The sequence below is a fragment of the Triticum urartu genome, chromosome 7A (genome assembly GCF_056163025.1).
Source record: "Triticum urartu cultivar PI428250 chromosome 7A, HENAU_Tu73, whole genome shotgun sequence".
Taxonomy (NCBI): Eukaryota; Viridiplantae; Streptophyta; class Magnoliopsida; order Poales; family Poaceae; genus Triticum; species Triticum urartu.
In genome coordinates, this window is record NC_141879.1 from 41,895,233 (window position 1) to 41,919,818 (window position 24,586).

Sequence of the window (24,586 nt, forward strand, 5' to 3'; positions counted from 1 at the left end):
ACAAGGTCTACAACGACTAAGCCTACAAGGTGTTGAAGACATAGCTTACAGGTTTTTTGGCCTTGGCATATTGGGCTATGCTGGGGCTAAAAGACAACTACCTATCTCGGGTCGAATTGGGCTTGGTCCGTGGCAGGAACAAGTCAAAATATGCCGATTCGGCTCGGCCTGCTGAACTGTGAGTTTGAGCCAAGCCCGCGATGGGTTAGTTCTATCTTGGGCCAAGCCCGTAAGCCCACTCGGCTCCCCCATCCCTAAGCATAACCTACTAGGTTTGCAGTCCAACTATCAGTGGAAGAGTGTGCTCTTTGGGTGTGGCAACATGATCGCTATTGGGTGCGTAAGGATTGATTCAAGTACTTCTTTCCCGATGCCTCGCAGTCGTACATGTTTGCTAACATCATCTTGATTATCTATGTGTATTGAAATCTACTTATTATACGAAAATGGTGAAGAGAGAGTTATGTGGAAATGTAAAATGTGCGGATGAATGAATGGGAGATGGTGGGCTTTCCTACGCGTTCATGCGAAAATGAGGTGAAATATATAGGAGCCGGTAAGTGTTGTTTATGCATGTCACGTGAAGGTGGATTGGGAAATTAGTAAAACGCACCGGCTATAGATGGCCGCCCGGCTTCTATATAAACACATGCATAATCTACCATTCTATTTCACTTTTCTTGAAGTCTGAGATATGATGGCTGGTTTTGATCAAGAAAAGTAACTCGACACGTCAGTTTCAGCAATATTTACATTTTCTTTAGCAAGGGCAACCCCCAGTTCCACTAACAGAAACAACCAATGTTCAGGTACCGCAAAACCAAAAGGAAATAAAAAATAAAAACAACAAACAATCCTCCTCTGTATTGCCATGTTTTCCCCGGTACAAAATTCAACACGGATTTTGCTTGATAACCCAAATCCCCTGACAGAGACATCTTCAACCATATCCATGTATAAACAATTAGAGCACATCATCACGCTCACCACTCAACGCGGAGGTAATTAAACTGCTCCATCCCCTCATCGTGCTTCCAAGTTTTATGCCAGCCACGGCCATGGAGCTCTCCAGCCTGCCGCTAGTCCTGCTGCTCTGCTTGCTGGCACCTGGCAGGCTCGTCGACAACAGCCTTGCCGGCCCTGCCCGGGATGGACAGGGTGAGGCAGCAAGTCGACAGGGCGAACCGGCGAGGCCCATCCATCGGGCTCGTCATGTCGTATGTCGCTGACGACGCGGCGCCTCCAGCTACTTCAGGCCTTGGCGTGTCTCCGCCTCCCGTTTCTGATCCGAATTTCTTGCCTGTAGATTGTGCAAATGAAGCACTGAGTGAGTTTGGCCATTCCTGGTTGACTTTTTGGTTGTTTCCCGTTTGAACTGCTGCTAACTAAACCCAGATACCAACAGACAACACACAACAGAAGGAAACAAGTAGAGATGATATTGTAGCGTTAACACTTAACAATGGAGAATATAAACTTGAAATTTTAGAGATACCTGAAGCTGTGCGCGCACAGCAAAGCTTGCTGGCTCTGCAAATTTTGCATGATCTGCAGTCACACAAGGCCCGAACTCCCTTTCAAGACCTGAATGTAGATTGGCCCATTCACTCATTTTGGATAACAGCTATGGAAAGGTGGTCCAGAAAGCGACTGAAGGACTGCGTATAAACATGGCAAAACACACAAGATAACATACTCCATTAGAAAATGAAAAATGAAAGGGGACATATAATAATACCCGAGTTCTCCATTGTACTGTAATCCTTTTTACATGTTCACTGATTTTGCTATTCTGCTATAGACTGAGCTCTCATTCAAGTTGCATGAAGGAATATTTCGCAGCCCTTTAATGCATACATGTATTTAAAATCCACACAAAGTCTGGAAAAAGTTCATGCTTACTTCAAGGTACAAAATAATGAAAAAAGAAAATAAAATACACAATAAATTCTCAATATGGAAGTAAATAAACTTACAAATAAAGAACAAGTTGGTAAAACAAAATAAAAATAAAACCAATAGAATACGCAATAGGAAAATCGCTTGAAGATAAGAAAATGGTACGCTATACCACTGGGCCAGCCCAAGTGCTACTGAAGGCAAGCGGTACGGAAAGCAAACTACTACATACTCCCTCCGTTCGAAAATACTTGTCACAAAAATGAATAAAAATGGATGTATTTAGAAATAAAATATATCCAGATACATTTATCTCATCGACAAGTAATTCGGACGGAGGGAGTATTATTTTAGATACCCTAAAAACATATAGTTTTAGATATCTTGTCCACACTTGTATCAGAAAAAAAAAAATTTGTCCAGACGGAGCGCACATTGGTTTCGTGGCCAGCTTCACTGTGAGGTACCTCTCAGGTTTCAGGTTCGCTGCCTATCTGCCCAATTTTTCACCTTATTTCTCTCTCTCATACCCTGCCATTGTGGGGTGGGTGGGGGGATGTAGCTGGTCCGAGGTAGGACCGTGTAATTTATCTTGGTCCGACCTCCCGTGCCCTATTATTTTCTTATAAACAAATTTTGTAGCATATGAAGAGGGTTCAGGTTTGAGTCTCGTGCCCTAATTTTTTAGGTTTCTTTTTTTAGCATCAGTACAGACGCAAGCGCTCATATACACGCGCATACACTCATTCCTATGAACACACACACGCACACCCTATCCCTATGAGCACCTCCGAAAGACTGAAATGTACAATATTAACTAGTGTCTGACTGAAATGTGGCCCAAACAAGGAGCACGCATGACACATCAGCACCATCCATCTGTGCTGGTCTAAATGGTGTATAAGAAAAGAAAGGCTAGGCCCAACTGGTGATGTGTGACGGTCTCTCTTTGTCCATCATAATGAGGTTACCGATTTGGGGGCCATCCTCATGTTGCGGATCCATGACGGTTTCTGTTACGGATCCTGGGAACGTCATCAGAAATCCGTCATTGATTAACATGTTTTTTGTAGTGCGCCCAAGCGGACGAGATGGCAGAGCAGCAGGCCATCCTGGAGTCCATCCAAAATGATGCCTATGTGAAGGCCAACCGGCAGAAACGGGCAGCAACCGACGCGCTCTTTGATGTGGTCGAAGCGAAGATGGATGTGGAGGCCGACGCGGAGGTGCCGCAGGAACCGGAGTTGCGGCTGATGCCCATGTACCTAGAGACGGACACAGAAATAATGGACATCTCCGAAGAGGACTAGGGTAGTTGATCTACGTAGTTCGTGATTTTTTTTTCTTTGCATTCTTTTATATGAATTTAAGATTTCTAATATAGGGTATTCGGATGTAGATGAGAAATTTTGATGACTAGCCGGTCACTGCCAGATTTTTTGCCTAGTCCGGTTGTAGATGCCCTCTCTCTCCGTAAAAAAATATGAGCGTTTAGAGTGGGTATATTAGTATATATGTATACTAAAGGAAAATTATGATTAAAAGTTTAAAAAAAGTTTTCTTCCCGGGTACTGTTAACCCCCAACTTGCTGAGATGCTAGCAACGAGAAGTGTAGTGCAACTGGCGCTGAGTATGAACATCCAGCGTCTTCACGTCGAGTTAGACTGCCAGGAGGTGGTGACCATGCTAAATGGGGAAGATAAGAACCTCTCGATTATGGGTCAACTGGTCGAGGAGACGAAGGAGCTGCTGCGGACAAGGCAGGAGTTCAAAGTCACTTGGGTACGTCGCGAGGCGAATAGAGCGGCGCATGGTTTAGCTAAAGAGGGTGTTAGCAACAAGACTTCAGATTATTTCCCTAATTTTCCCTCTGATTGCATTTTACATGTTGTAGCGGACGAGGTCCCAGACCACTTTTAAGTTAATAAAGTTGCGATTACCCCTCAAAAAAAAACACAAGCATACAGTATTTCAGCTACCACAAAGGCCCCGTAATATTTTACACCTGTATATTACCAAGCTCCAACAAATTCCTGGTATAAAAAAAATTCAACGCCATCGACAAAACCAGGGCCCGTGCGACCAAACTGCCGCTCTACCTGCTGCTCATCGCCCTCCTGGCCATTGTCTCACTCCTCTCTCCTCTGCCTCAACCGCCGGGCACTCTTGGTGCTCGGCCACCTCCACCACCTCGCCATGCGCGATCTATCACGGCGGTCGTCATGCTCTGCCTCGGCAGGAACTGCACTGTCGAGATGCTCCAGGCCATGGCGATGTCCCCGTTGGAGGGCACGGTTCACCGGCTTATCCGGCAAGATCCAACCCATCTCCTCCGCGTCCATCGAGGTGGGCGTTCCGGCGGTCCATCGCTCGCCGCCTATGCCGGCAGCCCACTCAATCGCTGGTGGGACTGGGGCCTCGGACGGCTGGCCCAGTCGCAGCCTTTGCCGCTGATGCCTCACCCCTTTCTTGCTCCGGCGGCGCGTGCCAACCTCCACGAACCAAGCGGGGCCAAAAGAATAAGAAAAGGTAAACAACAAATAATCATCCTCTGTTTTGAAATGTTTTTCCAGTATTCAACACGTGATTTTGCTTAATGACCCAGATCCTTTTTTAGTTGTCATAATTGATATTTCTTGGTTGTCTTCAAACTGCTAGCAGTTTATTTGCAAAATCGGTGAAGTTTTTTCAAAATTCATGAACTTTTTTCAAATTTCTGATTTTTTTCAGAATCGACGAACCTTTTCAAATTCATGAACTTTTCTAAATCATGAATTTTGTAAATTCGCAAAAAAAAAATTCTAATTCTTGAGTTTTTCCAAACCCATGTACATTTTTTTGATTCACAAATTTTTAAAAACTTCCCTAGACCAGATTTTGATTAAATACTAGAAAAGCCAGTCATGTTTTCCCTCCCTAGACCAATAGATTTCTACAGAATGAGTGAAAAAAAAGGCAAGTTGTGCCCCTGTGCCGCTGTGTGAACGAACAAACAACGGGTACAACTCATGCTAGCGAGGAACAGACTTGGCGATTCAAGGGCGGGCCCATGCCCGCGCGCCCCTATGCGTTGTAACTCTTAGAGCATCTCTAGCCGTTGCCTCCCCCCCCCCCCCCAGGAGACATAAAAATCGCCCCTGGGGGCGAGCCGGCGATGCAATTGGTGCTGGGGGTGGTTGGGCGTCCAGTCGTCGCCCTCAGGTCGCCCCCAGGCGCCGAGATTGGTCCAATTTTTGACCCACTTTTGGCGAATAAAGGCCCCATATGGGCGAGAATCGGCCCATATTCGGCGTGGTTCGCCGTTCAATTATGAACAAAAATATTTTTTTTATCACATAGTTCATCACAGAAAATCAAAATAGTTCAACAAAATAGTGCAACAACAAATAGTTCAATACAAATTATACAGTTCAACAAATAAAAACTCATATTTCATCACATGTCGAGCCCGGCGCCGCCCTTGAGCCTCCATAGGTGCTCCACCAGATCCTGCTGCAGTTGATGATGCACCTCCGGGTCTCGGATCTCCTGACGCATACTAAGGTAGGCAGTCCAGGTTGCCGGTAGCTGGTGATCAACTTCGGCTAGAGGACCCTGCCTGTAGTATGGTTCAGTGTCAAACACTTGCTCTTCCTGCTCGCTCTCGATAATCATGTTGGGCCAGATGACATAGCTAGTCATGATCTTCCACATTTGATCTTCTGATCAGGTCTGAGCAGGATAGCGGACAACAGCAAATCGAGATTGGAGCACACCAAAAGCCCGCTCGACATCCTTCCTGCAAGCCTCCTGCACCTTGGTAAAGTGGGACTTCTTGCCTCCTGGCACAGGGTTTGAGATAGTCTTCACAAATGTAGACCATCTCGGATAGATGCCATCAGGTAGGTAGTACCCCTTGTTGTAGTGCCACCCATTGACCTCGAAGTTCATCGGAGGAGAATGACCTTCAACCAGCATCGCAATGACAGGGGAGCATTGCAGCACGTTGATGTCATTGTGAGTTCCTGGCATACCAAAGAAGGAGTGTCAAATCCAGAGGTCCTGTGTGGCCACCGCCTCAAGTACCACACAGCAACTGCCATTGGCGCCTTTGTACATCCCCTGCCAAGCAAATGGACAGTTCTTCCATTTCCAATGCATGCAGTCAATGCTTCCAAGCATCCCCGGAAATCCTCTTGCTGCATTTTGTGCTAAGATCCGAGCAGTGTCTTCCGCATTGGGTGTTCTCAAGTATTGCGGTCCAAACACTGCCACCACTGCCCAACAGAACTTGTAGAAACACTCAATGCTGGTGGACTCCACCATGCGCTCATAGTCGTCGAGTGAATCACCGGGAGCTCTGTATGCAAGCATCCTCATCGTTGTCGTGCACTTCTAGATCGAGGTGAATCCAAGTTTGCCGGTGCAATCCTTCTTGCACTTGAAGTAGCTGTCGAACTCCCGGATGGAATTCACAACCCTAAGGAATAGCTTTCGGCTCATCCGATAACAGCGCCGAAATGTTTTGTCGCCGTGAAGTGGAGCATCGGCGAAGTAGTCGGAGTAGACCATGTAGTAGCCTTCGAGACGATGCCGGTTCTTTGCTTTCACCCGCCCCGATGCCGAGCCACCTCGCCGCGGCTTTTCATTGCTCGCCAGCAGCTGGGCGAGGGCGGCGAGCACCATGAGATGCTCTTCTTCCTGGACGTCGGCCTCGGCTTCCTCCTCCAGCAGAGCGGCTAGCACTTCCTCGTCATCTGAGTCCATCGCTGAGGCAGGCAAATCGCCGAACACCTTACGCCCGATGGGCGTGTACCCCGCCGCTAAACTGCCCCTCCGCGGCCGGAAACGGCGGCCGGAATCGCCCAGCTGCTGGTGGAGGGGCTGCCTCGGCGAACCTCTGCTATTTTTTCGGCGGGGATTGGCTATCTAGCGGTGAAGGGCGGCGGGCGGCACCGGGATACAGCTAGTGGCGGCCGAGGGCGCGAGGGGTGCGAGGCGATTCGGGGAAGAGAAACTTGACTTTTCACCTGACGGCGTGGGCCAGCCGCGCTTTTCCCTTACACTGGAGCCCCCGATCGCCCCATAGTGCGTCGGATTCAGCCTGCGACCGCCGGGCCCAAAAACGGGCCGAACCGGCACTTTTCAGCGTCATGGAGGCGCGACTGGGGCGTTTTTTTGACGCCGGCGTCAAAAGGTGGCCTGGGAGAAGGGGCCTGTTGGGGACGCGGCTGAAGATGCTCTTAACCGGTGATATAGCCTCCGATTAGGAGCTCCTATGTTTGCAGTCCAACTATCAATGAAAGATTGTGCCCCTTGGGCGTGGTAACATGATCGCTATTTGGTGTGGAAGGATTTATTCACGTATTTGTTTCTTTTCTGATGCCTCTCAGTCATACGTGTTTTCTAACATCATCTTGATTATGTGTCGACCATCATGTGTATTGTTTATGTGTATTGAAATCTACCTTTTGTAAAAAATGATGAAGAGAGAGTTATGTGGAAATGTAAAATGCATGGATGAATGAATGTGAGACGATGGGCTTTACTACGTGTTCATGCGAACATGGGGTCGAAATATATAGGAGCGGGTCCGTGTAGTTTAGGCATGTCGCGTGAAAGTAGGTGGGGAGATTAATAAAATGCACCGGGTAGAGATGGCGGCCCGGCTTTTATATAAACACATGCCATATTCTGCCATTTTGTTTCACTTATCATGAAGTCTGAGATATGATGTCGGGCTTTGTGATCCACAAAACTAACTTGACAAATTAGTTCAGCAATATTTACATTTTCTTAAGCAAGGGCAAGTCCAGTTCCACTAACAGAGATAAACAGTGTTCAGGTACCCAAAAACAAATGAATAAAATTAATAAAAAACAAATTAAAAACAACGAATAACCCTCCTCTATTTTGCCATGCTTTTCCCAGTACAACATTCAACACGTGATTTTGCTTGGTGGCCCAAATCCTTTGACAGAGACATCCCAAATCACATCCGAGTATAAAATGTTGGGAATAAGCCGTGGCGAGCTCGGCGTGCGGTGCGCGTGCGTGCGCGCGGTGGCCGTGTCGGGCTCGAGCCGGAGTGAGCTTGGGTGCGTGCGTGCGCGGCCAAGTGTAGGTGTGCGTGCATGTGTGTGTTAGCGCGTGTGTGCGCTGGGTAGCTAGCGAGGGATCAGGAGGAGTGGACCACATCGGGTGCGTGCGTGGCCGCGGCGATCGCGTGCGTGCGCGATCGGAGTGCGCGAGCCGGTGCACGCGGGACGTGGCGAGTGGCAGGTGGGTGCGTTCGAGCGCGGCCCGGCATGCCGGAGCTCGCGGGTATAAAGTCCACTCCCTCCCTGTGTAATCGCTAAGGAAAACGAGTTCGTGCTCGTGGTGAAAAACAGAAAATTCCGTTCGTGCGGGGTGGCGTTTGTGCGCCGGCAAACTCTCTGTGTTCTTCCTCCACCTCTCTGGTAGTGTCTCCGGTGATCGCCGTCGAGTGCTCGAGCCCGCTACGCCAACACTTGGTATCAGAGTGAGGTAAGGGAGCGAGGCGAAGGAGCGTGCTGACGGAGGTCGCCGGCGTCGATGGCGCTGGTTCCACACGGCGGAGGCAGCGCGGGCGGATCGGTGTCCATGGGGATGCCGGTGCTCGCGCCGGACGGCTACACCGTGTGGGCGATCAAGGCGCAGGCAATCCTTGATGCCCACACGCTGTGGGAGGCGGTGGCGCCGGGCGACTCGCCGGTGAACGCGAAGAAGTGCAAGACGGCGAGGGCACTGATCTTGCAGGGGATGTCGGAGGATGTGTTGCTCTCGGTGGCGACGAAGACCACTGCCAGGGAGGTATGGGACTCCCTGTCGGTGCGATTCGTCAGCGCCGAGCGGGTGCGCGCGGCGAGGAGGGCGACGCTGCGCAGCGAGTTGGACCGGATCAAGATGGAGGGCGAGCAGCTGGACGCGTACGCCGGACGGCTCGCAGGCATGGCGGCGCGGTTTGCAGGGCTGGGGGAGACGCTGGGGGACACGGAGCTGGTGAAGAAGCTCCTGGACACTGTCCCGGACCGTCTCTTCCCTGTCGTCGCCGGGATTGAGCAGTTCTGCGTGCTGGAGGAGCTGACGTACGACGAGGTGCTCGGGCGGCTGCGCGCGTTCGACGAGCGCGTGCGGCGCCGTGGGCAGAGCAGCGGCGAGCGGGCGGATGGGCAACTTCTGTACACGGCGGCGTAGTGGCGGGCGCGGGAGCGGCGTCAAGGCGGAGCTCAGAATGACGACGACGACGACGTGCGCAGCGTGGCGACGCGGGACGGCGGCAACAGGCACGGCCGCTGCTACAAGTGCGGCGAGTGCGGCCATTTCAAACGCGACTGCCCGGAGCTGCGCAAGACGGCGGCGGCGGTAGAGCAGGCACTGGTGGCGGACGCCGTCGAGGACAACGGCCTCCTCTAGGCCACGGCTTAGGGGGAGAGTGTTGGGAATAAGCCGTGGCGAGCTCGGCGTGCGGTGCGCGTGCGTGCGCGCAGTGGCCGTGTCGGGCTCGAGCCGGAGTGAGCTTGGGTGCGTGCGTGCGCGGCCAAGTGTAGGTGTGTGTGCATGTGTGTGTTAGCGCGTGTGTGCGCTAGGTAGCTAGCGAGGGATGAGGAGGAGTGGACCACGTCGGGTGCGTGCGTGGCCGCGGCGATCGCATGCGTGCGCGATCGGAGTGCGCGAGCCGGTGCACGCGGGACGTGGCGAGTGGCAGGTGGGTGCGTTCGAGCGCGGCCCGGCATGCCGGAGCTCGCGGGTATAAAGTCCACTCCCTCCCTGTGTAATCGCTGAGGAAAATGAGTTCGTGCTCGTGGTGAAAAACAGAAAATCCCGTTCGTGCGGGGAGGCATTTGTGCGCCGGCAAACTCTCTGTGTTCTTCCTCCACCTCTCTTGTAGTGTCTCCGGTGATCGCCGTCGAGTGCTCGAGCCCGCTGCGCCAACATAAAAAATGGGGGCACGCTCATCATGTTCTCCACCAACCCAACCCAATCGCCATCGCCATCGCGGACCACAGACCAGCGCAGCTAATTAAACTGCCGCTGGACCATGCCAACATCGACCATGGAGCTCTCCAGCCTGCCGCTGGTCCTGCTGATCTGCTTGCTGGCCGGCTCGTCGACGACGGCCCTGCCAGCGCTGCCTGGGATGGACAGGGTGAGGCAGCAGGTCGACAGGGCGAACAGGCACGGCCCGTCCATTGGGCTCATCATGTCGTACGTCGCCGAGGACACCGCGCTCCAGGCCTCCGGCTACTTCAGGCCTTGGCGTGTCCAGCCCTTCGTTGACCTCTACGGTGAGTCTCCTCCTCCCGTTTCTGATCCGAATCACTTTCCTGTAGATTATGCAAATAAGCACTAGGTCAGTTTGGCCGTTCCTAGTTGACTATTTGGTTGTCTTCAAAGTTCAAACAGCACACGGCAAAGTTTACTGGCTCTGCAAATTTTGCGTGATCTGCAGTCACAGAAGGCCTGAACTCCCTTCGATGACCTGAATGCACATTGACCCATTCACTCATTTTGGATAACAGCTATGGAAAGGGGGTCCATAAAGCGATTGAAAGGACAGCGTATAAACATGGCAATAGACACACAAGAAGATAACATACTCCATTAGAAAAAGAAAATGGAAAGGGGAGATATAATAATACCTGAGCTCTCTAATGCAGATTGACCTCTAACTTGACTCGACCAGCCCTAAGCATAGCCTACAAGGTTTGGAGTCTAACCATCAATGAAAGAGTCTAATCCTCGGGCATGGTAACATGACCACTCTGGGGTGTGATAGATTTTGTCGATGTATTTGTTTCTTTCCCTATGTCTCCCAGTCGTACGTCTGTTTACTAATATTGTCTTGATTTTCTGTCTACCATTATCTCCTGTGTTTATGTGAACTGAAATCTACTTACTGTATGTAAATGGTCAAGAGAGAGTTATATGGAATTGTAAAAAAGCATGGCTCAATGAGAAATGATGGGCTAGCTTTCCTACGCATTCAAGCAAAATTAGGGTCAAATATATAGGAGTGGGTAAGTGTCGTTTAGACATGTGAAGGTAGATGGGGAAATCAATAAAATGTACCAGATAGAGGTGGCAGCCCGGTTTCTATATAAACAGATGCATATTTTACCAGTCTATTTCAGTTTTCATGGGATATGAGATATGACGCCTGCCATTGTGATCAAGAGAACTGACTGAAGAAATTATTTTCAGAAATCAGCTAGGGAATCCCCACTAAAAAAAGAAACAGTGTTTTAGATACCACGAGAAAAAAAAGGGAATATGGAAATGACAAATAACCGTCCTCTGTTTTGCCATGTTTTTCATGTAAAACACTCAGCACGTGATTTTGGTTGATGACCCAAATCCTTTGGCAGAGACATCTTCAACCATATCCAAGTACAAAAACTTGGAGCACACTCATCACGCTCACCACCAGCCCACCAACCCAACCACCATCGCAGACCACAGACAAGCGGAGCTTATTAAACTGCTCGATCCCCTCAAATTGAGCTTCTAAGTTTGTTGCTTCGCTGGCTTGCTGCTCCCTGTCCATGCCAGCATCGGCCATGGAGCTCTCCCACCTGCCGCTGGTCGTGCTGCTCTGCTTGCTGGTCGGCTCCTGTTAGTGTCCCGGCCCAGTATTTTTTTTTTTGAGGGAAAAAGCCAAGCTTTATTCAGCAAAATCCATAAAGAGTGGGATACAACGTTGGTTATGAGGTTGGCCTAACCACAAGTGGCACCCCGGACCTAAAGAAAATGCATGTTTGGCTAATCTATGTGCCTCGACATTGACGGCACGACCTTCAAAAGAAAAATTACAACTCAAATTAACAGCTATGTTTTGAATCTCCGTAACGATAACTCCACTCGTTCCATGGCTTCTATTGATGATCGCTCCAACTGCCCCCTTAGAGTCTGATGCTACTAGCAGGTTCTGAATATTGAGATCTTGTGCCAGAGCAAGCGCCTCCCTACACGCAATTGTTTCAAGAATCTCCGGGTCGTCGACGCCTGCAATCACCAATGCATTTTGTGACTTTCGCTTTACCTGCTCGGTTCCTGTTAGTGGGCCGGCCCAGTCGTTGCGCCTGCTCGGTTCCTGTTAGTGAGCCGGCCCCGTATCGGGTCCTCTCCCCAAACGTAATATGTCTTGTGAGGGAGGTTGTACCAAAGCATGACTCTTCTATCTAATTATCAACTTGCAAAAATTACTCATCTTGTTGCTCAAAGCTAAATATAAATAATATTGCTATGTTTCACCACATGTTTCTGCTTCAAGAGCTCCTTATTCCTATACAATATTTTACACGAGCTTGCTTAATTACCCAAATCCTTGACGGAGACATCTCCAATCGCATCCCGGTCGATATCAGAGCATACTCACCACGTTCTCTACTAATTCAATCACTATCGAGTACCGACACGTCATTATGGACCACAACAAAAAAACTACTCGATCCTCTCATGTTGTTTAGTACGCTGCTTGAAATTCAATCATCAATGCAAAAGAGTGCACTCTTAGGGTGTGGTAACATGACTGCTCATGCTAGGTGTCGAGGAACTCACCGTATTTGTTTCTTTCCCTATGCCTCGTAGCCATACCTGTTTACTGGCATCGTTTTGATTTTGTGTTCACCATTATCTCCCATGGTTACGTGTACTAAAATCTACTTATTATATGAAAATGGTCAAGAGACAATTGTGTAGAAGTGTGATGCGAAACAAAAAAATTGGCCCTCACCCATGAAGCATGAACATACAGTAAGTGACATCGATCAATCGATGTGAACACATTGTATAACAACATAGGCTACAAGGTGTTGAGGACATAGTTTACATGTTTTTGGGCCTTGGCATGTTGGGCTATGTTCGGGCTAAAAGACAACTAGCTATCTCCGGTCGAGTTGGGCTTGGCCAGTGGCAGGAATGAGTCAAACATGACGACTCGGCTCGGCCTGCGAAACTCTGAATTCGAGCCAAGCTTGCACGGGGTTATTTTTACTCCGTCTAGGTGAATAAGTCATCTTAGATTGTGCACCGTGACTAAGGAAGAGGGGAAAACGAGAGAACTTAATGTTTATTCGCTAATTAATAGCATTGCATGCAATGAACTATCCACTGCATGTCGTGTTTGGTAGTCTCAAGTCATTAAAAGCATGCACACCCACATCTCTTATTGGTTGATATGTTAAGAAACAAGAAACGAGGTAGAAGTTAATGCACCGTGCCTAAGTATTTTGGGATTATTTAATTTTCGTAAGATGACTTACACAACTAGACGGAGGGAGTAGCTTGGTCCAAGCCCCTAAGCCCACTCTACTCCTTGATCCCTAAGCATAACCTACACGGTTTGCAGTCGAACTATCAATGGAAGCGTGTGCTCCTTGGGCGTTGCACCATGATCGCTATTGGGTGGGGAAGGACTGATTCATGTATTTGTTTCTTTCACGATGCCTCCCCGTCATACGTGTATGCTAACATCATCTTGGTCATGGGTCCACCATTAGGTCCTATGTTTATCTGTACTAAAATCTACTTATTGAATGAAAATGGTGAAGAGAGAGTTATGTGGAAATGTAAAATGCATGGATGAATGAATGGGAGATGATGGGCTTTCCTACGTGTTCACACGAAAATGAGGTGAAATATATAGTAGCGGGCACTTGTTATTTAGGCATGTCACGTTGAGGAAATTAATAAAATGCACTAGGTAAAGATGGTGGCCCTGCTTCTATTACATGCATATTCTACCATTCTATTGAAGTCTAAGATATGATGAATGGCTTTGTGATCAAGAAAACTAACTTGACACATTATTTTCAGCAATATTTACATTTTCTTTCGCAAGGGCAACGCCCGGTTCCACTAACGGAAACAAACAGTGTTCAGGACCCGCAAGCCCAAAAGGAAATAAAAAATAAACCAAAATAACTAGAAACAACAAATAATCTTCCTCTGTTTTCCCCGGTACAAACACTCAACACGTGCTTTGCTTGATGACCCAAATCCCTTACAGAGACATCTTCAACCATATCCAAGTATAAAAAATTGGAGCACACTCATCACGCTCACGGCTCACCACCAACTACCGAGCTAATTTAAGAGACATTTTACAGTACATCCAAATAATGTGAGCCATTCATTTCCGACCATTCAATGGTCTAGATCAGCCAATACTACCAGACAAAATCAGAAGTATTTTTTGTTCAAGGGGTAAAATTGGAAGACACACAAAACAAATACCAAAACTCTACTTGCAGAAGCTCCTATATATGTTTTCTTCTCCTATTCTAAGTTTCTAACGGGACACCATTCATCCGTTTCCGGCGTAGGTAGTGGGTCGACCTTGCCCGACAATATTTTTTGCACCGAGGAAATCACCATATACAAAGCTGGCCAAGCTATCCTCCTTTGTTGATGATCATGTCCACATACACCAGTACGAATACGTGATCGGCCGATAGTTTTCCGACGATCAAACCGGCAGCTGCAGCCGCTGCACAAAAGCGGGCAGAGACGCCGATCTAATTTCGCCGGAACACGTCAGATGATCCCGTTGTCACAAGCATTGAGCGTCCCAGTGATGCTTAGTTGCCCATACAGGAAGTATAACTCCTTGCAAACGTGAACTATCGTCTCACGATACACTTGCCTAGGCGAAAGACTCGACGTACAACGTACCTCGGCAAAGAGGTATGCTCACACATGGCCCATGACGAGAAGCGTTAGTGACGTCGCGGACTAAGCGGAACATAGATGCTCGTTGTCGTCGCCGGCGGCGGCGACAATGGTGTGCAGAATGACGGCAGCTCCAACGTCAATGCCATTAGGGCCAACTGATGGCGTGAGCTCTGAATTGTGATTGATTGTTGGACAGTCACCGCAGATGACCGACGACGGCAACGGCGAGGCCTGAGTGCCTGACGAGGGTGCTCTCACACTAGAGATTTTACAAATTACGAGACAAACAAATGACCAATCTACCCAGCTAATCAACGGTCAAGATAATTCAATACTACCCGGTCCCAAAGGTAGTACGATGCACCGTAAAAAATCTCTAATTTAACTGCTGGATCCCCTCATCGTGCTTCTAAGTTTGCTGCTCGCTGGCTTTGCTGCTGCCTGTCGATGCTAGCATCCGCCATGGAGCTCTCCTGCCTTCCGCTGGTCCTGCTGCTCTGCCTGGCCGGCTCGTCGACAACAGCCCAGCCAACGCTACCTCGGATGGACAGGGTGTGGCAGCAGGTCGACAGGGCGAATAGGCGCGGCCCGTCCATCGGGCTCGTCATGTCATATGTCGCCGAGGATACCGCGCTCCAGGCCTCCGGCTACTTCAGGCCTTGGCGTGTCCAGCCCTTCGTTGTCCTAGGGTGAGTATCCGCCTCCCGTTTCTGATCAAAATTGCTTGCCTGTAGATTGTGCAAATGTAGCACTGGGTCAGTTTGGCCATTCCTGGTTGAATTTTTGGTTGTCTTCAAACAGGGCCGGCCCTGGGGCATGGGCAGAGGGGCGACGGCCCAGGGCCCAGGCCGAAGGGGGCCCATGATGTAGTACACATATAGTATAGCCCAGAAAAAAATAGACAAGGGAAAATTTATAAGAGGAAGAAAACAAGATGGGCACGGTCCATCGGATCGCCTGGTAATGCGTAGCAAGGCGTCGCACACGCAAGTCACAGCCGCTCGATGCACGCGTACGTGTGAAACAAATCAATCGAAATGTCTGGCTTTCCCTTTCTTCTCAAAAATAAAAAATAAAAATCTGACTTTTCCCATTCGTCGCTCGTCGGTTCTTCTTCGTCGTCTCATCTGCCCGTCGGTCTGTCGTTCCTCGCTCGGTGCCTCAGCCGCTCATTGTCTCCACGGCACGCAGCAATCCGACAACTCGGCCTTCCAGCAATACGGCAATACATATGTATGCGAACGCAGGTCCGTACCCAATATCCATGTTCGGATGTTCCTGATCCATTCGTCCATCCCTAATTTCAGTAGTTTCTTTAATACGTATATTAAACTATTCATCCCATGAAGTATCTATTTTTTGATGTATAATTTTCTAATTCAATCTTTCATAGTATGTATTCAACCATCCTAATTTTTTGTCATTCTGTGTACATGTCTAGGGTTCTGATCATCCGATCTATAAATTTCTAATTCGTTGTCTACTCTTTGCTTCGTAATATTAGGACATTAGCATGCCATGTTGCATAAGCATTTGTCGGGTGCTGAAAAAAGAAAAAAAGAAAAAAATACATCTGAAAATTCAACCACTGAAGGGTTCTTTGACAAAGTATTTTACATCTTCAAGTATTGTTGATGTCAGTGAAGAACATAGGCAAGGAATTAATCCCGAGCATGAAAATTCAGATGTTAAGGTCAATGAAGATTGTGAAAGTATACAGAGAAGCAAATAAATTTGTTTCCTATTTGAGGTAATCATGTCATGTTTGTTTTATTTTGCATTGTCCAACAACTATTGTAATCAAATTTCAAACTAAAGATGTGTGGTCGAAAGTTTACTTTTAGTATTATGGAAGTGAAGTTATATATATGTATCACGCAAACACATACGTATAAATATGGTCTCAGGACTTAAAGGGCCCATGTTGTCGAGTTCGTCTAGGGCCTCCCGAAACACAGGGCCGGCCCTGTCTTCAAATAGCTAGTAGTGAGTCATGAACTGCTGCTAACTAAACCCAGATACCAACAGACAATACAGAACAGAAGGGGAAACAAGCAGAGATGATATTGTAGTGTTAACACTAAACAATATAGAATATAAATTTGAAATTTTAGAGATACCTGAAGCTGGGCACACACGGCAAAGCTTACTGGCTCTGCAAATTTTGCATGATCTGCAGTCACAGAAGGCCTGAACTCCCTTTCAAGACCTGAATGCAGATAGACAATTTAATTGTTTTGGATAACAGCTACAAAAACGGGGGACAGAAAGAGACACACAAGAACATAACATAATCCATTAGAAAGATAAGATGGGAAGGGAAGATAAAATCGTAACCAAGTCCTCCACTGTACTGTAATCGTTTTTACATATTCAGTAATATTGCTATTCTGCTGAATGACTGAGCTCTCATTCGAGTTCCATAATGGATTGTTTCGCAGTTTTGTAATGCATATATGTATTTATTAGGGGTGCAGGGTGACGCCCGACCCGGCCCGCTTCGTAGGCAAAGTAGATTTTGGTTAGTTATAAACACCCCTCTCAGATTTAGTTCAATTTGAACTAATCCTCTATTTATGCGGGACACCCGCTTGCATCCCTAGTATTTATCATCCTCTTCCTATGGCCTCAAGAATACAGTCTCACCTTGTATTATTTCAGGGCCGAGGTTTCACATCGGGAGTATTAGAGGTGTGAATGTTATTATATACGCGTTGACAGGACAACGCAGGGTACTAAAGCTTGAACTTCTGCATTTAACATTACTACTGCTCTATGGACGAGCTGCATATGATTTATATGAGTAATCAATGATTACTGAAAGGCACTAAAATCAACAGGCTATGAATCCAAATTCTAATTGCAGTATCGGCGTACGCGTGCATAGTTCCTAGGTGGTTTTGATGTAGAGTTCAAAAGCCAACAGAGGCGGCGGCGGCACGGAACAGTATTATCGAGCAAGAGACGGAGAGAGCGATACGAACGAAGAGCTATGCGATTTGCTGTTGAATTACAGATTTAATAACGGTGCCTTCTGTATTTTGACCGTGAGAAGTAAGGCTGGTCAATTAATCTTGTCCCTCCAGTCCAGATCCGACATATCATATTGTCCATGACCAGGGGAGCATGTTCTGGCCCATATCACCAGATATGCATTATACACTGGAGGTTACATTAGATATTAAGAAGAAAGGTTAGGGCACTATATAACTACCGAACTGTACAAATATAGATGGTAGGTATGCCACCGTATATATCCAGATGGTTGGTTTTTCCTTTTTTTTCTAAGATTAACAACGACAGGCTTATTAATTCTTATTAATTAATGAAAATGTTGACAGGAATCAAGTTATCATCGTAGCAATCTTCGGCGAAGAGAGCAACCAAGTAACCCGACTACAAAAATGTTAGCCAACTTAGCTTAGGTTGTGTGCCTCCAAGTTGTACTCCCGTTTTCATGCTCGAAGTAACCAACTGAAATTGTCACATCCTCCCTTGGTCTCCCTCAGAAACATCTCATATGCTCAATCATAGTCAGTTCATGTAGGTTGTTTATAACCTCTAGGCAGTCATTTGTGAGTTGCAAGCGATATCACTGGGACAGATATTATACACACGTTGTTTCACATAAGCATCATGAACGATTGGGAGCACTGTTTGTTCCCAAGGCACAAGTATGGATGAAACAAGCACGGCCGTGGCATCTACGGCCTCTCTGGCTACATCTGAACGTGAGATTTCCTGTACTTGTTTCTTTCTTGATGCCTCTCAGTCATATGTTTATTGATATAATCTTGATTGTGTGTCTGTGTGAAATATCTTCACTACATGTAACTTTTTACAAGTCTGAGTTATGTGGAAGTCTAAAACGTGGATGGGGTTTCAAGCATGCTCACACAAGGATGCGGCCAAATATATAGGATGTAAAGTGTTGTCTAGACATGTGAAGGTAGGTGGGGAAATTGATAAGATGCATTGGATAGAGGTGGTGGGCGTGGTTTCTGTAAGAACACATGAAGATTTACAGTTCTATTTCAATTACCTATAGCCTGAGTTATGATGCCTAGCATTCAGATCAAGAAAAATGATTGAAGAAATCATTTTCAGCAATCCTTCCTGTCCACTAACAGAGACAAACATTGTTTCTTCTTTCGAAAAACAAAAAAAAAATCCTTGTCCTTTCTCCTTCGTTAGATAATTACAGAGTACTACTTGGAACGTGCATGTTTTTGTCATCTCTAGTGCACAGAAAGGAGGCTAGTTGTAACTTGTAATTACTTTTCTAAGTGCCGAGCATTTTGATAGTGATATTTCTATTTTTACACTTGAAAAACTGAAATTAAGTATCTCTATCAACTTGCATTGATTGCTTATCTCATTCCTAGAAACTGCAAATAACTCTCATATGTTTACCATGTTTCTACTCAAAAGCTCATTCACACTGTTAAACATTTAACACACGGTCTTCCTTAAAGATTCAATTCAGAACACAAACATCTTCCCTAGTCATCAAGTTAGAAAAACGGTGACATGTTCAACACATTTTCTCGGGGTGGCCATTCTTTTTAGATTAAGGGAACCTTGTTTAATATATCAAAAAGTTTAAATGAATCGTAGGAATCTCTGGAGGAGAGAGCAGCCAAATAATTCTATCCAATTACGACTACAGAGGGCTAGCCGACTTAGCTAGATCGTACGCCTCAATGTTGTACTCCCTTTTTCATGCTCGAAACAAACAATCTGAATTGGTCTCAACCTCTCCTTCTCACTGGGTTTTTTCTTCAATCGGATTTTCCCGTAACTGGAGGTTACCAAAAATTTGGGTGCACCTGAAAAACTCCGCTTCCGAAACTTTTGGAATTATTAGAATTTAAATGTCCAAACAGTGTTTAATAATGTTCGTACACCTATGGAGACAAAGCACCTCACTTAGCTTGGTGGAAAACTAGTGTCCCATGACAGAGAAGTAATGGGATCAAGCCCCTTTGCTTGCTCTAATTGTTGTTAGGTGATATTCAAGATTCGATAAATAAAAAGCATTTTTTTGCAATATAGAGAGCGCGAAAATGTAGCCTTTGGTAATGCAGGGATGAGTAGCAAAACAAAATGGTTCTTTCGGTTACTACCAGAAACATACCATTATCCAGAAAAAGAAAATATTCCCTTTGCCTCCCATAGAACCATACCGTATGCTCCTTCATAGTTTGTTCATGCAAGATTTTTATAGCATCCAAGCAGTCGCTTGCACACTGCAACCTGTATTAAGGTGCCAGATATGCTACAGAAGTAGCTTGACATAATGATATTGAAGCATACCACTTTGTTCTCCAAGGCACAAGCATAGATGGGACTAGCACACTGTAGCAATGGGCGCGACTCCTACTACATGTTTTGAAATTGTATTTGTTCGTTCTCTAGGCCTCCTTATCGTACGTGTTTACTCATACCATCTAGATTCTATGTCTACCATCATCTTTCGTGTTTTCAGGAAACCTTTTATTATAAGAAAATGTCTAGATGGTAGAGTTTAGTGGAAGTGCTAAACATGGATGTGGTTTTATGTGTGTTCACGTGGAGAGGGGGTCAATTATATAGGGTGGAAAGTGTTGTCTAGACATGTGAATGTAGGTGGGAAATTTAATAAGATGCATTGGGTAGAGGCATGGAGTGGTTTAAAAAATTGATACAGATTGTGCATTCTATTGCAGTTCCATATGGTCCGATTTATGATGTCTAGTTTTAAGAGAAGGAAAATGATTGAATTTTTAGCAATCCTTGTGTTTTGTTTTGCAAGGGCAACCCCCAATTTCCACTATAAGTAAACCGTGTTAACATTTTTTTATAGAAAAACATACTCAAAAGAATAGCAATCTATGTCCTTTCTCCTTTCTAGATAATTATATAGTACTCTAGTACACACAGGAGGCTAGTTGCAACTGAGTTGCTAAATGCACGTAGCATTAGGGTAGCGATATTTCTTACACTTGAAACAATCAAATTAAGTTAGTATTTTTAATTAAAAACTTTCACAGATTGCTCGTCTCCTTCTGTAGAAACGCAAAAAAAAACTCCTCTATTTTTTTTTGCGGGAAAACTTGTATTACTCACTTCACACAGGATTACAATCAAAGGAGTTAAGCTCAATGGCCTCCGGAGGTCCCGACCCAAGCCAGGTTATAGTTCTTCCCTCCATACGAGCAAAGTTTGCAAGAGAGTTACTAACTTTATTTTGAGCTCTACTAACGTGAGTAATACTAGTTTTACGAAGACCCATGAGATAAAGACTGATCTATCTTCATCACTGGATTTTATCATCTTCACTGCAACTGAAGAATCCATCTCGATCGCCACCAGAAGTTCCGATCGCATCAACGCCAATGATAGCCCTTCCATACACACTCCTAGTTCAGCTTCCAGGGCTCCCCGACACGAGAACAGTTCCCTGCAAGAGGAGAAGATAATGCAGCCCTGTTCATCAGGGAGTACCATGCCTGATCCAGCTCTTCCATCCTCTGAAAACGACCCGTCCGAGCTAAGTTTCACCCAGCCTCGATCCGGCCGAACCCAGCCGACCATGTTTCTGCTCCAAAAGCTCCTTCACAGTACCGAAACTACTACTACTGTTTTTGCTTCTTCTGCTGCTATTACTACTACGAGAATAAATTATATGCCACGCTAGTGGAGGTGGTTGATCCCCGACCATCTTCTTGGTCTAAAACATCACTTTAATTATCGACCCTAAAAAAACATAACTATATCAATCGCGAGACTTTATGGTGATTTCATCAACGCACCTTGTATCGTCAAAGGAAAAGGTACTTAGATGGTGCATGTGTCATCTTTCAGAATGAAAACGAGTAAGTATTCCTCATGTTATTTTCTTCGAAAATTCTGGGTAATCAGCCAGAGTCCTAGCTCCTAAGATTGCAATCATAAATCAAATTGTTCTTCCCACAGTAAAACGTGTATTAAGTGTAGGTACCCACTCATTTGTTCAACAAAATTTTGAGAAGCACTGCTCGCGTGTTCGTATAAGCCCATGCCTGTTTGCTACTCCAGAAACTCTAAGGGGTTATACGGAGAACAGTCTGAACAATCTTGATGCATCGGTCACGTGAATTGCAAGCTACATCTGTTGCCCTGTTTATGCCATAGGGTGTTCCAAAGCGTGAACGTGGAAGCTTTGTTTTAGCCCACGACGAGCTCTCAACACGAGAGTTGGTTTTAGCCCACTTCACCAGTGAACGCTGGTAAATAGGTATACCGGTTGTCAAGCCAGGAAATGGAAGCTTTGTTCTGTAAAGAGCAAGTGTAGACATGAGAAGAGCAGCTATGGCAACACAACGGTTCTTGCTACATGCTCAAGATCTCAATCTCGTATTTGAATCGTTCCCTATGCCTCCTAGTCATACATATTCATCGATGGTATCTTCTTTCGTGTGAACCATACTCTCCTGTGTTTATGTGTACTGAAACATATTTATGATATGAAAACCAATGAAGGGAGAGTTATCTCTGACTTGTCCATGGCCCTATCTATCTTCTCCAGTGATTCTTGGACCGTTCGGTGTACGATCATCTAGTGCTAGAAATTAAAGAGTTAAGAGCTGGCAGGGAGTTTATTCCGCAGAAACTTCATCGTAGTCAGAATAGAGTTATAGATGCTTTGACAAGATGGACTTGTACGAACAGAGGGCCTCCATGTATTGAGTAAATCTTCACCGCAGGGGGTACTGAATGTAGTGCTACCGTTTGGCTAGAACAGAGGGCCTCCATGTATTGAGAAAATCTTGCCTCTAGATTGTAATTCTGGCCCTCTGGGAGAGAGAGAGAGAGAGAGAGAGAGAGAGAGAGAGAGGACTATTTAGATATGTAAAGGTGGTCCCCTCAAAAAAAAGATATTTAAAGGTGGGTGGGCAAAATAAAATGAACCCTGTAGAGGTGGCGGTCTGTTCTTTCATGAACACATACATACTTTTCCATTATATTTCATTTTTGTGTGGACTTTGAGTTATGATGTTTGGCATTGTGAATAAACAAACTGATTGAAGAAATTATTTTCAGCAACCCACAGGTTGTCTTTAGCAACGGCAGCCTCTAACTTCCACTAAGAGAAACAAATACTCCCCACACAAAAAACAGAAACAAATACTATTGTCTTGCCTATTAAAAAATACTTTGCTTAATACATGGGTTTTCTATTTTTTTAATGTAAATACAGAGTACTGATTCGAACATAACTTTTCATCTCTAGTGAAAAGGAGGTTTATAGGTTATATTCACAAACTCACAGTTAAGCTGGTAAATGCACGCACCATTTTGGTAGTGATAATTTTTATGCTACTTGAAATACTAAAATTAAGCAATTCTATCTAATTAGCAACTTGCAAAAATTGCTCGTCTTGTTGCTAAAAACATAAATAATATTCCTACGTTTTGCCACATGTTTCTGCTTCAAAAGCTCCTTCCCAATACGATATTTTACACGATCTTGCTTAATGAGCCAAATCCTTGACAGAGACATCTTCAATCGCATCCGAGGATATATATCTTAGCATGCTCACCACGTTCTCTACCAATTCAATGACTATCGAGTACTGACACGCCATCATGGACCACAACTATAAACCGCTTGATCCTCTCATATTGATTAGTATGCTGCTTGCGGTTCAATCACCAATGCGAAAGAATGCACTCTGAGGGCGTGGTAACATGACTACTCATGCTAGGTGACGAAGAACTCCCCCTATTTGTTTCTTACCCTATGCCTCCTAGTTATATGTGTTTATTGGCAGTGTTTTAATTTTATGTTCACCATTATCTCCCGTGGTTACGTGTATTGAAATCTACTTATTATATGAAAATGGTCAAGAGAGGGTTGCGTGAAAGTGTAAACTATAAACGAATAAGACATGATGGGCTTACCTACGGGTTTATGCAAAAATGCATAAACGAATAAGAAATAAATAAAATGCGCCGGGTAGAGGTGGTGGTCTGGTTTCTATATAGACACATGTAGATTTTACCCAAAAAATCGCTTTTCATGGTGACTTAGTTATGATGTCTGGCACCATGATCAGGAGAACTGTCTGGAAAAACCATTTTAGCAATCTTTACATTCTCTTTAGCAAGGTTAACCCCCAATTCCACTAACCGAAACAAACTGTGCGTGAACTACCTTAAAAAATCGTCAACCCCCTATTTTAACAGCACATGGCAAACCTTTGTGATGCCTACAAGGTGTATAACAACATCACCTACAAGGTATTAAGGACATAGCTTACAAGTTTTTGGGCCTTGGCCTGTTGGGCTATGATCGGACTAAAAGACAACTAGCTATATGGGGTTGAGCTGGGCTTCGCCTATGGCACGAACGAGTCAAACATGTTGACTCAGCTCGGCATGCTGAACTTTAAGTCTGAGCCAAGCAAGGGGTTATTTCTAGCTTGGGCCAAAGCCCCTAGGCCCACTTGGCTCCTCCATCCCTAAGCCTAACCAACACTGTTTGGCTATTTTTTTTAAACAATACATTTTTTCATTAATTTGAGAAATAATATGAGGTTTCGAAAATTTTCAGAAATAATACACAGTCGGCTTAGTTGAAGCCAATTGGATCCAGTCGGCATTGTCGAAGATGACATAAACAATACTAATTGGTTTAGGCATAACCAATTAGCATTAATCGGTTTCGCTGAAACCGATTAGTTCCTTCATCTTTGGCAATGACTACTGGATCCTAATCGGTTTCGCCGAAACCAATTAGTACTAATTGCTTTTGCCGAAATAAATTAGTTGTTGTCGGCTTTGGCAAATTTAACAGCTGCATGCAACCATATTTTGCACTCTAATTTTATCCCGTCACCCTCTCCCGCGTCCCTCCACACACCAGCAGCAGCCATGTCCGTCTACGCACCAGCAAGAACCCACACAACACCGACATCAGAACAAATAGAAACAACCAATAATCCTCCTCTGTTTTGCCATGTTTTCCCTAGTACAACATTTAACATG

At 45.7% G+C, this 24,586-nt stretch overlaps 1 protein-coding gene and 1 long non-coding RNA gene across 2 annotated transcripts; one reads left to right on the forward strand and one right to left on the reverse strand.

Annotated features, from left to right (window-relative positions):
* Positions 1 to 840: 840 nt before the first annotated feature.
* LOC147957480 (uncharacterized) lies at positions 841 to 1,589 on the reverse strand. The gene is made up of 2 exons (XR_015612178.1): positions 1,496 to 1,589; positions 841 to 1,300 (listed from the first exon to the last, which is right to left on the reverse strand). It is a non-coding gene; the product is annotated as an uncharacterized LOC147957480 (long non-coding RNA).
* Positions 1,590 to 9,941: 8,352 nt separating this feature from the next.
* Positions 9,942 to 10,545, forward strand: LOC147957481 (uncharacterized). The gene is made up of 2 exons (XM_087537057.1): positions 9,942 to 10,188; positions 10,423 to 10,545. Exons 1-2 carry the CDS (start codon positions 9,942 to 9,944, stop codon positions 10,506 to 10,508), a joined length of 333 nt encoding a protein of 110 aa, XP_087393183.1. The 3' UTR covers positions 10,509 to 10,545.
* The last annotated feature ends 14,041 nt before the right edge of the window (positions 10,546 to 24,586 follow it).

Excerpts from the sequence above, each read along its gene's own strand:
- LOC147957481 (XM_087537057.1), top strand. The coding sequence starts at position 9,942 with ATGCCAACATCGACCATGGAGCTCTCCAGCCTGCCGCTGGTCCTGCTG. Across the intron at positions 10,189-10,422 it reads GCCCTTCGTTGACCTCTACG|CTATGGAAAGGGGGTCCATA; the intron begins GTGAGTCTCCTC and ends TTTGGATAACAG.